We start from the raw sequence: 15,882 nt of genomic DNA on the forward strand, positions 1-15,882 counted from the left end.
ATGAATCTCTTGCACTTTAACCCAACACATAACTGAGCAAGTAGCAACAGCGACCCGTGTCTAATAACTACAGGTGCCAGAGACACCCTCCCCATCAGAGTTCAGGCAAACTACTGATTACTAATCTGAAAATTTCCACATCATTTTCCTTTTGTTTTCCTGCATCCTGCTCTATTATGGTCTCCACAAGACCTTTGGCATTAATTATTTCTGTAATTTGTTTCTGTGCTGTGACTTGGAGGGAGGTTGCTTTGTTATTTTAAAGAAAACATTCTCATCGGTGATTCTCGTTTGCCTCTGAACAGCCTGTATCAGAGCCAATTCCTATTGAGCCTCCTAAGATGTTGGAAAGCCCTTACTTTATCCTATTAATGTGTATAATTTCCCTTTCTACAAACATAGACCTGGGAAAGTCCAGGGACTTAGAAACATCACTGAGTCCACCATGCCTGGGACCCTCTTCGCCCTTCTACCTTACAGAGAACAACTGTAGACGACCTACATACTAGAGGGAGGGGAGAAGTGACTTCATTTCAGAAAGCCTGTGTGCTTCACAATACACAACATTTTCACTTTATTTCCTGAAAGCCCATCTGTTTTATTAGAATCAGAAACTTCTGATTTAGTGTTTTAAACCAGCTAACGAGAGGTCCTTAGGCAGAGTTGTGTCAGATTTTACAAATGTAACAGAATCTTGGCAGATGACATCTCTCCCTTCCACACACACAAAAGCATCTGAATCACTTGCTGAGGGGCTGGGGAGGGGCTGGGCGGGGCCTGCGGCCTGTTGCCAGGCACCCCAAGTGGTGGTTTACCAGAGAGGCTGCTGCAGGAGCTTTTGGTTGCCTAGCAACCGGGTCCTCAGCCACAGCATTTTTCTTAATGAAGGTTTTTCACAATTCTCTGTGTGATTACCTCTGCCGAATACCTAGACGCATTACCTCTGAATTACTGGCTTATTCCTCCTGATTAAGGGCAATTTTGCATCCAAGCAATTTTGTACAACTGTGTTCACAGTCTCTCCACATTTCACTTCCTGGGAAAACTGCTGGCTGATTTGGTGGCATTTCCAACCACCACTATTCCAGCTGTGGTTTGACAAGTAAGAGTTACTTAATGAGCATTATGTGGTTTTAAGGACGTTTTAGGTCCTCTCTCGGGAATATCAAATGCGGATTCTGTGCGGGGTTCATAGCTCAATATTACACTTCATTCTCAATGTCTGTTCTGGAAAACACACCTTCATGAGGGTGTCTCTCTACTTAAAAGACAAGCCAGCAATGCACTTGGTACTGTATAATTTCTCATTGTTCATTAAAAAAATGAGAGCAGAAATATGTGGTGGACTCGTTGAAGGTTTTCCTACATGCCTTCTGTGACATAACCTAGATGACACCTAAAAAAAATCTTCCATGGAAGTTTGAATAGCAGTTTGACAAAACTGAAAGATATTAATACTATTTCATCTATAATGAATTGGTTAGACTATTCGAAATTTCATAACATCACAAAGGTGCTGCATAAGGCTTTCCCAAATATTAGCATGTTTAATAGCATTTTTGCTATTAGCTGTTAAAGATAATTATTATTTTTGTTACTTTTGCACTTCTTCTTAATTTTATTCCTCATCTTCCCCAGCTCCACCCCAGTGAGCCACTATCCTGAATTCTCTTCTTTAATATTTTAATACATAGTCATAAATACAATTATTTTTAAAAATAAAATATTATTTTAAAGTAATAATTATATAATTATTAAAAGTTCAATTTGGAAGTTTTCAAAGTAAAATTTTTACCTTGAATTTTTAAGAGATATCTATGTCTTGGTAGACTTGTATATATACTCACAAACTTATCTTAAAATTTAACATTAATAGTTATGAGGCATAAAAGCATTTCATTCTCAATTAAGGAATTTTTATTTTCTTTCTCTTTTATAAAGATTCATACCAGAAAAAGATATTTATAAACCTATTCTTCCTTTCTAACAAATAAACAAATACACAAAACAAAGCCAAAAATAAAAACAAAGACATTTTATCTGAATTACCCTTTTATGTAATAAATGCCATGCTATTTTTATATAGCATGGTCACTTCCAATTTCTTGGGAGCATAGGGGAAACCTTCTGAATATGCAGTAATTCCTCAAAATTCACAGGCAAGCATTTGGAATTGAGGGGTCTTTTCATAATTTATTCTATTATGATTGCTTCGTTCTGAATGAAATACATTTTCTATTCAACAATTCTAACCCTTTACATATAGGCCATTATCTTGGTTTGCAAATATATGGGTATTTATAAAAATGGGAAATTCCACAGTTGCTACACTCATATTTTTTTCTTTGGCTGTGCCAAGTCTTAGTTGCAGCATGCAAATTCTTAGATGCAACATGTATCTAGTTCCTTGACCAGGGAATGAACCTCAACCCCCTGCACTGGGAGCCTTAAATCCCAGCCACCAGACCACCAGGGAAGTCCGTCCAGTGGCTATATTTTATCTGCAAACGCTTTGAGGACATGTGAAGGCAGAATCAAATCAAAAGTACCTAATAAATGTGATGATAAGCCTGGTTGTGTATCAAACTCACCCCCGGAACTGTTAAAAACATAGGCGCCATCACCCCCAGGGTCTGATTTGGTTGTTCTGGGTTTGGGCCTTTGCATCTATATGTTTAAGCAGCTCCCTCACTGAGTCTGGCCACAGAAGCTCATGATAAGAGGGTTTCTCAAGGTCCATCAATTCCCAAGGGTGGTGCGGAGGGACACACACGCCCAGTTCAAGTGAATGACGTCACCGTCTCCTGGTGACGTCATCACCTCCAGTAGGTACCTGCGTGGTGGCCGTGGAAGTAGTGCTGCTTCTCGAACCCCACATCTGTTGAAACTGTACCCTGATTTCTGCAAATGTTTCGATGATGACAGCGATGAACACGTTCTGCAAGAAAACGACAGGCCACATTTACCAAAGGCTGGGCAAGAGCGAGGGAGGGTCATCAAAACCAAAAGATCTGCAGAAACTGTCAGAAAACATAGACCTGACGGTGAGGAACTGTGAGAGTACCTTAACTAGCCAGGCGAGGAAGAAAATCAAGGTGATGAAGTAGAAGTAGGAACGCCAGCGGGGAAAGCTGTCGATGGCTCGGTACATGAGGAACACCCAGCCTTCCTGGGATGCGGCCTCGTACACGGTGAAGATGCTGGTTCCTGTCCAGACAGAGGCACAGGGAGGCTGGCTGAGTTGAGGTGGACTTTTGAAATGACAAGACATTTTTCAGAAAAACAGTATTTATCCATGATCATTTTCTCAATGACAAAAGCGCTTCTAAAGGGACTCAAATCACATGCAAGGTTTTATTGTTCTTGTTCCTAAGGGTTTCTCTTTTTACTTGAAGGAACGCTGCTTTGCAATACGGTTCAGCAAAGTGAATCAGCTATTCCTATACACATATCTCCTCTTTCTTTTTGGATTTCCTTCCAATTTAGGTCACCACAGAGTCTTCAGTAGAGTTCTCTGTGCTACACAGGAGGTTCTCATTAGTTACCTATTTTATACGTAATACCAATAGTGTTATTCTTGGGATTTTGATAAAGTTGTTTCTGAGTTCAAGCCAGGGCTATTTTAATATCTCTAGCAATAAAATAATTTTAGGTTATAGCATTTGCTGTAATGATGTGGAAAATAAAACTAGCATGCAAATCAAATAAAGATATAATAATAAAAAAGGATGTGTACCATATACACTTGCCACTTGGAGCTTAACACTTTTAGGTGCTATAGTTTTAACTGAAATGAAGTAAATTGGAGAACTGGGTTTCATTTGAAATCACATTCTCATAGGAAGAACTAAAGTAACCAAAAATTCACGTAATGGAGCCCATCTCTGGTTTCCATGGTGTTTACTGAACACCAAAACATAAGGAAGTAAATCATTAAATAGGACTTTGTATTTTCAGGGAGAATTCTCTCATTGAAAATACTACTAATAATGCAAAGGAAGGCAAATTTTTGAAGGTATGGTTAAGAGGAAAGTCAGTATTTAATCCTCATGGCATTATGAGTATGTTTCATAATTTCCCTGTTTTGAAGATGGGAGAGATAAAGCACATAAAGTATAGGGAATCTGTCTAAGGCACAGAGAGTAAGTAGGGGAACTAGAATTAGCCCAGTCATTCTGGAACAGGGACCTGCATGCTTGTGAGGCAATTAATTCTTCTCTTGCTACCCTTTCTGTACCTTGGTTTTCCCATCTATAAAATAGGAAGATAGTAAGACAAATATAATATAGGTAAACATTTTCACCTCAACAAATTCCACTGCTATAAATGAATTAAATTATTAAAGGACATAAAACTAATATCCAACCATACGTGGGCTCATCACCCAGAAATTGAAAACTAGAAGGTGCGTACAACCAAATGTCCAAACTAAGACAGAGGTTACTAAAGTTGGCTGATGTCTGACAGCCTCTCTGCGTCTGTGCATGCGGGAAGAAGAATCAGAGCATCAGCGAATTCCAAAGCACCCAGAACAGCAGAAAAGTGTAGCAGCAAATGGGGACAAATGAGAAGTAACAAGGATTAAAAGAAAAAAGTACTCTTTTGGTACAACCTTGCCTCACTAGTAAAACCACTTTATCAGTTACCCCACCATTCGCAGCACTAAAGCTTTGAGATGAGATCAAAGGCCATATAGAAAAAAAAATCTGTATATTTACATATATTTTCTAAGTTAACCTTTGTTATAAGTCATGAAGATTTGTACTTGAAATGTATTTCTTCAGAGAGAGAATTTCTAAACACCCAGGTGCTAAATATAGAATACTTCTAGAAAAGGGGAGTTGAAAGCTTTAACTACAGGATTCACAAATGGAAAAGAAGTGTTGACAAGGCTGATGCTGACACGGGCAGGAAAGTTTAGGCGTTAAGGAGAGCAGTTCTAAGGATGCTGAGTCCGCAGGCCAACTAAAACACTCCCTGCCTCTGGAGCTGGGCAATTTCCATGGGGGCTAGAGCTTGGAGCAGCAGAGCAGAGGTCATGACTGTCACGCCCCTGCCTTTGAAGAGCAGAGATTTTAGATCAAAAGAGCTCGGGGGAAATTTATTTTCCATTAGTTGATTAAAAAACAGAAGAAAACTCTGCTGAGCCACAGTGAGCATTCAGCGACCTTCCTTAGCATTCAGATCGTCCACTCTTCTAACCTGTGTCACCTTCCTGGGCCTCAGGCTCTGCCCGTGATGATGTCTGTGGGTCACCACTAACACACGGAAGAAATGTTACTTAGTAGCTTTTACAATTTTCTCCAAAAGCAAGCAAAACCTATCATGCGGGAAATGTGGTTTCTTTCAGAGTGTTTGAGCTTCATCACCCCCTTTTGAAAGATCTATTGGAAAGTACATTCAAAAGAAATCAAGGCCAAAAGGGCAGGACTTCATGTAATTCTTAGGGGGTTGACAGTTATGACATTAGAATTTCACAATAGTCCAAATTAGAACCAAGTATTTGGAAGAAGTACTGAGGCTTTCTTGTCTTTGCATTTGGGGGCACTTATTGTTCACATTTCTGCATTATCATGCATAAGCAAGGGAAATAAGAATTAACTTTATGGTAAGGTTGGTCTGTCTACCTCAGAAGAGCCACAATAGTTAGAATTTCTTTTTTTTTTTAATTAAAAAAATTTTGTTTTATCTTTACTTTTTGGCCATGCCACAGAACTTGCAAAATCTCAGTTCCCCAATCAGGGATTGAACCTGAGCCATAGCAGTGAGTATTCATTGGAAGGACTGATGCTGAAGCTCCAATAGTTTGGCCACTTGTGAAGAGCTGACTTACTGGAAAAGACCCTGATGCTGGGAAAGACTGAAGGCAGAAGAAGGCAGTGGCAGAGGATGAGGCAGATGGCATCACCGACTCAACTGACATGAATTTGAGCAACTCTGGGATATAGTGGAGGACAGAAGAGTCTGGTGTGCTGTAGTCCATGGGGTCGCAGAGTCGGACACAACTTAGCAACTGAACAACAACCACACAGCAGTGAAAGTGCTGAATCCTAACCACTAGGCCACCAGAGAACTCCCTGTTTTATTTTTGAATAAAACTGCACTAGTAAATATACACAAGTACAAAAGATCAAGCAAGACTGGAATGAAATAATTTGACTTTTTTTTTGTTCAGCGACATATTAAAATCTGATTCAGGTCTAAGTGGGATGGAAGAAAGATATCTGAGTGATATTGACCAAATATAATTTACAATAAATGTGATAAATATAAATAACATATGACTTTCACTAAAAATACTTATTTGTGTTATGATAAACATAAAATTTCTATAACTTACAATGAAAGACTTAAGCAGGGTGAAAATAGACAGCCTTGACTTACTCCTCTCCCAATTTTGAACCAGTCCGTCGTGTAGATGATAGTAATCGAAGTAGGTAGGCCTTTAGTGTCAGGCTTTAGGATAACCTGGCAAGAATTTAGGCTGTGCTGTCAAAGGCTTCAATTTCCTTTAGTGTCTTGGCTTCTGTTTCTCCTGCTGTCTTTAGATTTCCCCCTAAATTTCTTCTAAACACAGCTGCTCTGTGTCTTGCAGCTAGGTTGTAACCCACTTATTAATATTATTTTGGACCCCTGTTACTGTGATGATACAGTATTGGAGAGGGAAAACGTTCTATAATCTTATGATTAAATCTCAGGGGTTTTGACCTTCAGAAGAATTTCTTAGCCTTTTTGTTCTTCGTTTGTGTGATACAGAGAGGCTGGAGGGGGCTCTGGTCATCTGCCTGCACTCCTCTGAGGACAGATGAGGCTCTGAGGAAGCAGATGTCCTTCAGGACATGACTCTGTCATGAAGAACAGAGGGCTGTGGGCTTATTTCAAAATGGTCACTGTTCCTCTCCCCTGCAGGAAGCATGTGGGAATTTTTCTCTGGTCATCACCTTAAGAACCAGGTATGTCTTCCGCAGGTAAAACTCACAAAAGCCTTGGGTCCCCCTAAAAGTGGGGGGATTTTCAACTCCTAATCTAGTCCATGTTCAGCCTCCAGCAGTTACTCAATTCTACTTGAAGTATCTCTGGCACCAGTGGCTTCTCCCCCTGGGGAGCAATGATTCTCTGTATTTGCTGTCTCTCCAGATTGCAAGGCGTGAATACGCCCTGCAGCCTCAACTCTCCGTTAGATCTAAGAGCACGGCTGACTTTGAGAATTGCTGGTGTTGAGTTTGTTTAGCTTTTCCTCTTGTTGTGAGAGCAGAATTGGTAACTTCTAAGCTCTTCACATGTTAAAGCAGAAACCAGAAGCCATTAAATAACTTCTTTTTGGTTTAAGGTATGGATCAGAAATAGCATGGACAAATGAGCATGTCTGGTTAAAATGAGAATTCTAAATCAATGTGCAAAGGCATGATTCTCTATTCACACGTAGCCTGTTAGTCGCTCAGTCATGTCCGATTCTTTGCGACCCCATGGACCGCAGTCCGCCAGGCTCCTCTGTCCACAGGATTTTCCAGGCAAGAATACTGGAGTGGGTTGCCATTTTCTTCTCCAGGGGATCTTCCTGACCCAGGGATCAAACCCAGGTCACCTATATTTCAGGCAGACATGTTACCATCCGAGCCACCAGGAAAATCCTAAGGGAAAGTGTTTGTGTCTCAGTCATCTCCAAGCCCACCAGGCTCCTCTGTCCATGGAATTCTCCAGGCAACAATACTGAGTAGCCATTCCTTTCTCCAGTGGATCTTCCTGACCCAGGGATCAAACCCAGGTCTCCTGCATGGCAGGTGGATTCTTTACTGTCTGAGCCATGAGGAAAGCCCACATGTAGCCTGCTTGGTCACAATTTGGCTTCTGCACTAGTAACAGCATAGGGGTGAAAAGATGGTCCCACGCCATGTCAAAATATTTCTGTGCCATCTGTGTCTCCCCTGTTAACATCTTTTTCTCCTTACACCTTAATTGCTGCCTGTTCTTCTGCTTGATTTTAACAACACACTCTAAGGCAACATTCAACACAGACAACAGAGTGACAATAGGACAGTGGAGAAAGAGGAAGGAAAAAAAACAACAGCTCTTCATGGGATATGGTCCAAGTATCCATTATATAACAGCACAACAAACTTAACCAAAGCCAAGGAGCTCTGGGCAGCTATGATCTGGGCGGCTCACGCCTGGAATGAAGTGGCTCTCCATGCTGGCCAGACTGCCACACGGGCCAGAGCTCCTCTGGCCAGAGAGCTGACCTTTCTAGCAAGTAGTGGACTCATTGACATTAACAGCAATCAGGCACTTGCCATGTGGCAGATGGTGTGATGCTCACTTTTTCACCCCTGGTCAGGAGAACGACAAGATAATCAGTCCTGGAAATACCACCTAGCCTCCAATGTGCATAGAAATATGTCTGGAATATGGAGTGATTATTCAGAGCTTTACTAACCTTTTATTTAATCATCATTCAGAAGGTATATACTCCTACTCATTCTTCTTCATCAATAAGAAAGATTATAATTATTTGATAATATATTTATTAGTGAAAGTGAAAAAGTAAAAGTGTCAGTTGCTGAGTTGTGTCCGACTCTTTGTGACCCCGTAGACTGTAGCTGGCCAGGCTCCTCCGTCCATGGAATTCTCCAGGCAAGAGTACTGGAGTGGGTTGCCATGTCCTTCTCCAGGGGATGTTCCCAACCCAGGGATCAAAGCTGGGTCTCCTGCACTGCAGGCAGATTCTTTACTGTCTGAGCCACCAGAGAGGCCCCATATTTATTACTATATTTATTTAACTTAATTTATAATATAATAATTATCATTGTTAGCTGATGGAATTCAAAATTATACACTTGACAGAAGGTTTTCATGAACTTCCATAACAGGTTCACTCAACAACTCTGTAGATTAGGAATCAGAAGATGGGGCAGGAGTTGTCTCTTTTTGAGAGATGAGGAAGTAGAACTGAATGTTTTACTCAAACCTCTTATTTGATTGACACCACCACTCTTTGCCTTCTCATCAATGGTGCTAACTTAGGAATCGGGAATAAGTACCCACTATATTAGCTGCGTTTTATAGTTCTCTTCATCTTGAATAAACCTGCTATCACTTTGACAGACTTATATCACATTGCCAGCAGTAACTGCTGACGTTTAAAGGGGGCACCATCCACATAGCTACTTGAGTAAAAAGGCTCTTTCCTTTAGCCCATTTAAGTTTGCCAGCCTTTTAATCCTTCTGTTTTGACCTCAGAGTCTTGAATATCTCTCAAAAAGAGACAACAAGAGACCACCAAGAGCCTGACCTTATTTGCATGATAAATTCTCAATGTCTCTTGCTTCCTTTTCCCCAAAAGCTTGATTTTAAGGGACGCACGAATCGGGGCTGACACACCATTATGTATCCTATCCTATCGGCAGGATGGAGCAGTTCAAAAAGCTTGTTCAAATTTTCAAGTGTACAGTTTCTTTCTTTTCCTCCCCCCAGAGATGGTAAACACCATAAGAACAGCCCAGCCTATGACATAAAGAAAAGCTCATTGGGACAAAACGCAGAGAAGAAGGTGAAGGTGCCAGTGAGAGTAACAAAGCAGAGAGCAGGTCAGGGAGAGGGTCTGGTGGAAGTTTTCAGAGAGAAAACGCGTGTCAAAGGAAGGAAGGATGCCTCAGACAATGAGCTGAGAAGCTGACTCTGAAAGCTGGCCAGGCAGCTCCACTGCCTTCTTGGAGGAGCTCCAAACCTGGACTGTCTGCCTTGATTTCTATGAAGAGGTTGTGGCTGGGGCCAGCTGGTCACCCACACCAGCTGCCAGGGCTCCTGGTGCAGGGACAGCAGGCCAGCTTTGCCTGTGAAAGGATGCTCCGTAGCCCTCACTGGCAGTCACAGAGACGCTGGCTGCCCTTTGCCAGCTCCCTCTCCAGGGCATCACTCTATTTCCTTTCCAGTCCACCCCCCCCCCTTTCTTCTGCTGCCTCAGGGGACCCTTCTCCCATGCGCATCCTCAGTAAGGTGAACAGATCCACAGTTTTATTCTCAACTGATAGCACTGGGCATTCACAGATCATAATATCACTCTGCTCACTGAAGCAGCTGCCCTAGTGTTTTAAGCCCATTTACAGAGGAAGAAAGGGCTTCCCAGGTGGTCCTAGTAGTAAAGAACCCACGTGCCGATGCAGATGCAGGAGATGCTGGAGACGTGGGTTCGATCCCTGTGTAGGGAAGATCTCCTGGAAGAGGAAATGGCAATCTGTTCGAATATTCTTGCCTGGGAAATTCCATGGACAGAGGAGCCTGGCGGGCTACAGCCTGTGGGGTAGCAAAGACCCGGACAAGAGGGAGCACAGCTCAGCTCAGCAGCAGCACAGAGGAAGAGACTGGGGTCTTTTGTCCACGACGGGATTTGAACACACGTTCCTTGGAGCCCATCCTCCTCACCACTGCGCTGCTGTCTGGCTGCTCTCCTGGAAATCTCACAGGGCAATGAGCAGGCAGGAGCAGCAAATTCTGGGACGTCCCTGGCACAGAATCCCCAGCCAGAACAGGGCTTGTCATCATTCCACAGATCTCTGGGTGCTTGGGCTTCCCTGGCGGCTCAGCGGTAAAGAATCCACCTACAGTGCAGGAGACACAGGTTCGATCGCTGGCTCGGGAAGATCCCCTGGAGGAGGAAATGGCAACCCACTCCAGTATTCTTGCCTGGAATATCCCATGGACAGAGCTGCCTGGTGGGCTGCAGTCCAAGGGGGTCACAAAGAGTTGGACGTGACTTAGCAACCAAACAACAACTGGGGGCTTAGCTCCCACTTTGTCCTGTGGATAAAAGCCTAGAGCTAAGGACAGTTAGGTTCTGGGCAGAGTGATGGCAGCCTAGACTGTACTGGGGCAGCTCCTGCCGAGGGAAACTGTAGCCTCCTGGCCGCAGAGCCAGAGGAGCAACGAGATCAAGGAGCTGTCAGAGATCACACAGGTGGAGAGAACCACCCTGGGACATGCTGCTGCTGCTGCTAAGTCACTTCAGTTGTGTCCGACTCTGTACGACCCCACAGATGGCAGCCCACCAGGCTCCTCCATCCCTGGGATTCTCCAGGCAAGAACACTGGAGTGGGTTGCCATTTCCTTCTCCACTGGGACATGCAGGGCCCTTTTTAGAGGCTTTGGTTCTCTACTGACACACTGGCAGGTTCATCCTTCTCACTCTCATTTTCTAAATGAGGAGCCAGTGGCCCAGCGAGGCTGCGACACTTGCCTGAGGTCACCCAGCAGTTACCGTCTGGAGCCGTGTTCCCAGGCATCCATGCCTGCCTCCAAAAACTGTTCTTTCCACTCAGCCACGCAAGTCTGAACTTTCTGAAACTTTTTTCTTGGCTTGGTTTGGAGGAATTTGAACCAATTCCTGTCTGGTGTACTTTGTGAAAGCAAAATTCTGCTTTTAAAATTAAACAGACTAGCCCCAAGGAAAGGGAGGGGAGAGGCAGGGAAAATTCCTCCAGTGTCTTTGGATTTGCAAAGGTTCTTCTCATGTTTCTGTTTGCGGTGGGGAGAGGACAAGGATGGGCCTCCTTGCCACGCCTTGGTATTCCTCAGATTATTGTCTCGCATGACTAGATGGAGATAGTTTCAACTCCAGAGTATAAAACCCTTAAAATATAGAAAAAATGTAATTACTTTCGCTGATGGGGAGAATCTATGATGAAAATTGGAACCACATAAAATTCAAAAGTGACTCTAGTTTTGGTGTGTACCTTCTGGTTATTCAGTGATATGGTCTGAAATTCTATGACTTTGTTCCATGATACAAATATAATCATTTGAGAAGTAGAACATATCACTAAAATAGAGAATTTCTATATAAAATACAGTTGTTTTGACTTTAGCAAAAGTGGGGATTCCCAGGTGGCTCAGTGGTAAAGAATCCTCCTGCCAATGCAAGAGACACAAGAGATGAGGGTTCAATCCCTGAGTCGAGAAGACCTCCTGAAGTAGCAAATGGCAGCCCACTCCAGTATTCTTGCCTGGAGAATTCCATGGACAGGGGAGCCTGGCAGGCTACAGTCCATAGGGCCGCAAAGAGTTGGACATGACTGAGCAACTGAACACACACACACACATACACGTATATGGCTTGTTTTTAGAAGACAGCTATAATTGGCTGGGCATTTTGTCCTTTGCTTATCGATACCGCGCAGGGCCCTGTGGGGTTCCTGGGCTCCAAGCCTTTCTTTGTCCCTCGTTTCTTTGATTATAGGAAACAGCCTTCTTTCAGCCTCCATGACCTTCCCTGAGCCCCAGTGGGCAGATTCAAGCAGTTGTTCATTAGGGACTGGAGGGGATGCGAAACCAGGGAGAAACAAATAGTGAAGAGCAGCCTTGGGGCAAAGTCCTGTTTCCCCATCAATGGATACACACAACAACATCTTTGAGCTGTTTCTCAGAGACTGAAACCCCCTCCAAGTGAGAGAAGTTAATGATTAATAATGGTAGGTTGCCTACAAGCATGTAGACCCCAGACCATTTGGACTTGAGGGTTGATGATGCTGACGCCTACTCACCCCACCACCAACTCATGAGAAGAACATCCACAAGCTGCTCATGCCCTAGTTGAACCAGTGCCGTAAAACTACTCACTGTCTTCTCTGGGGGCAGGAGTGTGCCACGCTCAGTTGCTCACTTGTGTCTGACTCTTTGTGACCCCAGGGACTGTAGCCCACCAGGCTCCTCTGTCCATGGGATTTCCCAGGCAAGAATACTAGAGGGGGTTGCCATTTCCTTCTCCAGGGCAAGGCAGGGTGATAGAAACACAGTTTTTTAAGGCAGGAGCCCACTGTGGCCCCCTTTGCCTGGCGAAGTAATATCAGGGCTGCCATATGCCTGTCCTTCAGGATGACTTCAAGGGACAGAGGTCACCCACCAGCCACACAGGAGGCTGACTTCAGGAAGAGAGAAACTCATACTTGGCTAGCACTGGCCCATTTTGGGGTTCTCTCTTATAAGCTGTGTGTGCTGAGTCATTTCAATCCTGTCCGACTCCTTACGACCCTGTGGACTGTAGCCCGCCAGGCTCCTCTGTCCATGGGATTCTCCAGGCAAAGAATAGTGGAGTGGGTTGCCATGCCCTCCTCAAGGGTACCTGCCTGAGCCAGGGATTGAACCCGCGTCTCCTGCAGCTTCTGCATTGCAGGCGGATTCTTTACTGCTGAGCCACTGTGGAAGATCTCTCTTACAAGCATTCTTTATCTCAACTATTACACTGATGAGTAGTAGCTTCTGTTCCATGGCCACTGTTCTCAGAAATGGCTGGCATCCAGGGAAATGTCAGTTTGAAAAAATATACTATCAAAAAGTTTTTATTTAAACATGTCAGGGTTTCATACAAATACCTGAGGCAGATTTGGTAATTCAGGAAAACAAAATAAGGTAAAGTTCAAAAAGGCTCCCGATAAAACAGCTCTTTTTTCCTCACAAAAATCCCACTCTACTAACCTTGCCCTGAATTACTGGCATGCTGAACCACAGGAATTCATACTCTACACATACTCTTAGCCAAAAGAATGAATTCTAACCATAGATCTAAAATAACAAGGTAAAATTAAGAATTGAATGTCCCATAAAGACTTAAGATTCTTGGAATTGTTCAAAGGAGATGTTTTAAACATGAGATTGTTACTTTTTAAATATAGGGTTTGGATTTCATGACTAAATCATTATGATTTAACAATATGAATCACTGAATTATTTCTCAAGAATTAAAAAAAAGAGTATAGCTCTTAAAAATAAGAGGTGTACTTTATCTCATTTCAATGCTCTTAAAAACTTGCCAAAGGAGTATTATTGCTGAAAAATGTTAACACGTAGGTAAAGTCCTAAGCATAATAGACACATACTCACACACACATATTTCTAAACTCAGCCACACCCACAGAAAGTCACATACTAGAAAGAACTATCAGTCTAAAACTTGTTTTTCTAAGCAAAGAAATATGAGAAATTTTTAGTGCTGGAAAAGGACATATTTTGGAAAACCACCAAAACTACTTTGAACTCACAACTGATGATCGTGACAATCACCTCAGGGAAATATAAATTTAACCCTATAGAGTTCGGCGAAACGTAGGATGTATTTTTCCTTAACTGTCAATCAATCCATACTCATTGGCAACTTCAGCACATCATTTCTCTATTAGCAGAGAATTCCCAAAGCAGGGTGTTTGCTGATTTTTGGCAAGATTCTAGAATAATGTCACATGGTTTAAGTGAAATTGACACCGTGTAAGATTTTACAAATCTGATCATTTCATTTCACAGAGAATATGCTCATCTGAGCCATTGCTGACTTTGCATTTTTGACCAAAACTAAACAAGTCTCACTGATTCATTGTAGAGTCAAGAATGCAAGTTTTCTTAATTTAATCATGTGCACTTTTCATTAGTCAATCTGGTTTTCTGTTTCAAAAGAAAAAGGTAAGAGGTTCCATTAGCTTCAGCATTTTCAGTCTAATCGAATCCCTTAAACTTAACCTGTGATAAAGCAGAGTTGCTCATCTTCTTGCCCTTCCCCAAACATGCTCTTCTGGAAGTTAACAATGACCTCGTTTAATCAGTTATGACTCAAGTCAAAAACCTTGGTGTGATCTTTCTCTTTTAATATTCAGGAAATCTATCAGGAAACCTATTAACTTAGAAGCACTGTATATCTAGAATCTTCTCCCACCTCCACTGCTACCACCCTGGTCCAGGGCACCACCATCTCTCTCGTGGGTTATTACAACCTAATGGGCCCCCTCCTCTGCTGCTGCTTCTCTTCAGTCTGTTCCCAAGCCAGCAAGCACGGCGTTTCTGATCAGTCTTGTTTATCCACATCAAATGCCCCCCAGGTTCCCATCTCACTTAAGAGTGAAAGCCAAAGTCATTATATTGCCACGTAAGGCTCTCCATCACCTGTCCCTGGTTGCCTTTCTGCCTACGTCCCCTTCTACCTTCAAGATAAGCTCTTCCACGTATCAAGGGAGAGAGTATTGAACACGCTATCTCCCAGGGCCTTTGCACTGGGTGATCTCTTTGCTTTGCATACTCTTACCCTAAGAGCCACAGGGCTTGCTGCCTCGCAGCAATCACGTTTTTACTTAAAGGAAGATTTCACAGCTACCCTACCGCAGATCGCAATTCCTGCTCACACATCCCTGCTCTCCCTCATCGGTTTTTCTTCTCTTCTTAACATGAATCAGCACATTACACACTGTGTGCGTGCTCAGTCACTCAGTCATGTCTGACTCTTTGGGACCCCATGGACTGTATCCCACCAGGCTCCTCTGTCCATGGGATTCTCCAGGCAAGAATACTGGAGTGGGTTGCCATTTCCTTCTCCAGGGCATCTTCCAAACCCAGCGATTGAACCTGTGTGTCTTGCATCTCCTGCATTAGCAGGCAGGTTCTTTACCAACTGTACCACCCGGGAAGCCCACACACAGTTTATTTTACTTGTTTATCCAGATTATCTCCTGTTTCCTCTAATAGAATGTGGAAGCCTCAGGAAGGCAAGGACTTTTTGTCTGTTCGGCTCACTATATCCTAGTAGGTCCTCGATAAACAATTGATAAGTTAATAAAAATATGTTCTAAAATAACTGATTGTCCAGGAAAGGAACTGAGAGGAAAACAGTCAAGGAACACATACATGTACACTAGAAAGAAAAGAAACTCAAACCTGAATCAGATAATAGGATATTCATGTTTGGAATGTATGAAAATCTCATTAGTCATTTGCTAGCTACATGAATCAGAGAAAGAGCAAATAAAACACAAGAGGACATGTGAAATTTTGAGACCAGGGCCAGACTAATGCAGGAACAGGTGGCATTTTCCTAATGTGTTCCCTCTACGGCAGATGGTGTCTGTAATTTAC

General features: G+C 42.9%; 1 protein-coding gene across 1 annotated transcript in view; it reads right to left on the reverse strand.

Annotated features, from left to right (window-relative positions):
* NALCN (sodium leak channel, non-selective) overlaps positions 1 to 15,882 on the reverse strand; it is a 279,073-nt gene that overhangs the window by 195,628 nt on the left and 67,563 nt on the right. The window contains exons 8-9 of the mRNA XM_081546675.1: positions 3,065 to 3,207; positions 2,834 to 2,938 (exon numbers count right to left, since the gene is read on the reverse strand). Of these exons, the coding sequence (XP_081402801.1) occupies positions 2,834 to 2,938; positions 3,065 to 3,207 (248 nt within the window). The remainder of the gene's footprint in view (positions 1 to 2,833; positions 2,939 to 3,064; positions 3,208 to 15,882) is intronic.

This window comes from Giraffa tippelskirchi, chromosome 12, assembly GCF_054371585.1.
Source record: "Giraffa tippelskirchi isolate mGirTip1 chromosome 12, T2T-mGirTip1v1.2.pri, whole genome shotgun sequence".
Classification (NCBI taxonomy): Eukaryota; Metazoa; Chordata; class Mammalia; order Artiodactyla; family Giraffidae; genus Giraffa; species Giraffa tippelskirchi.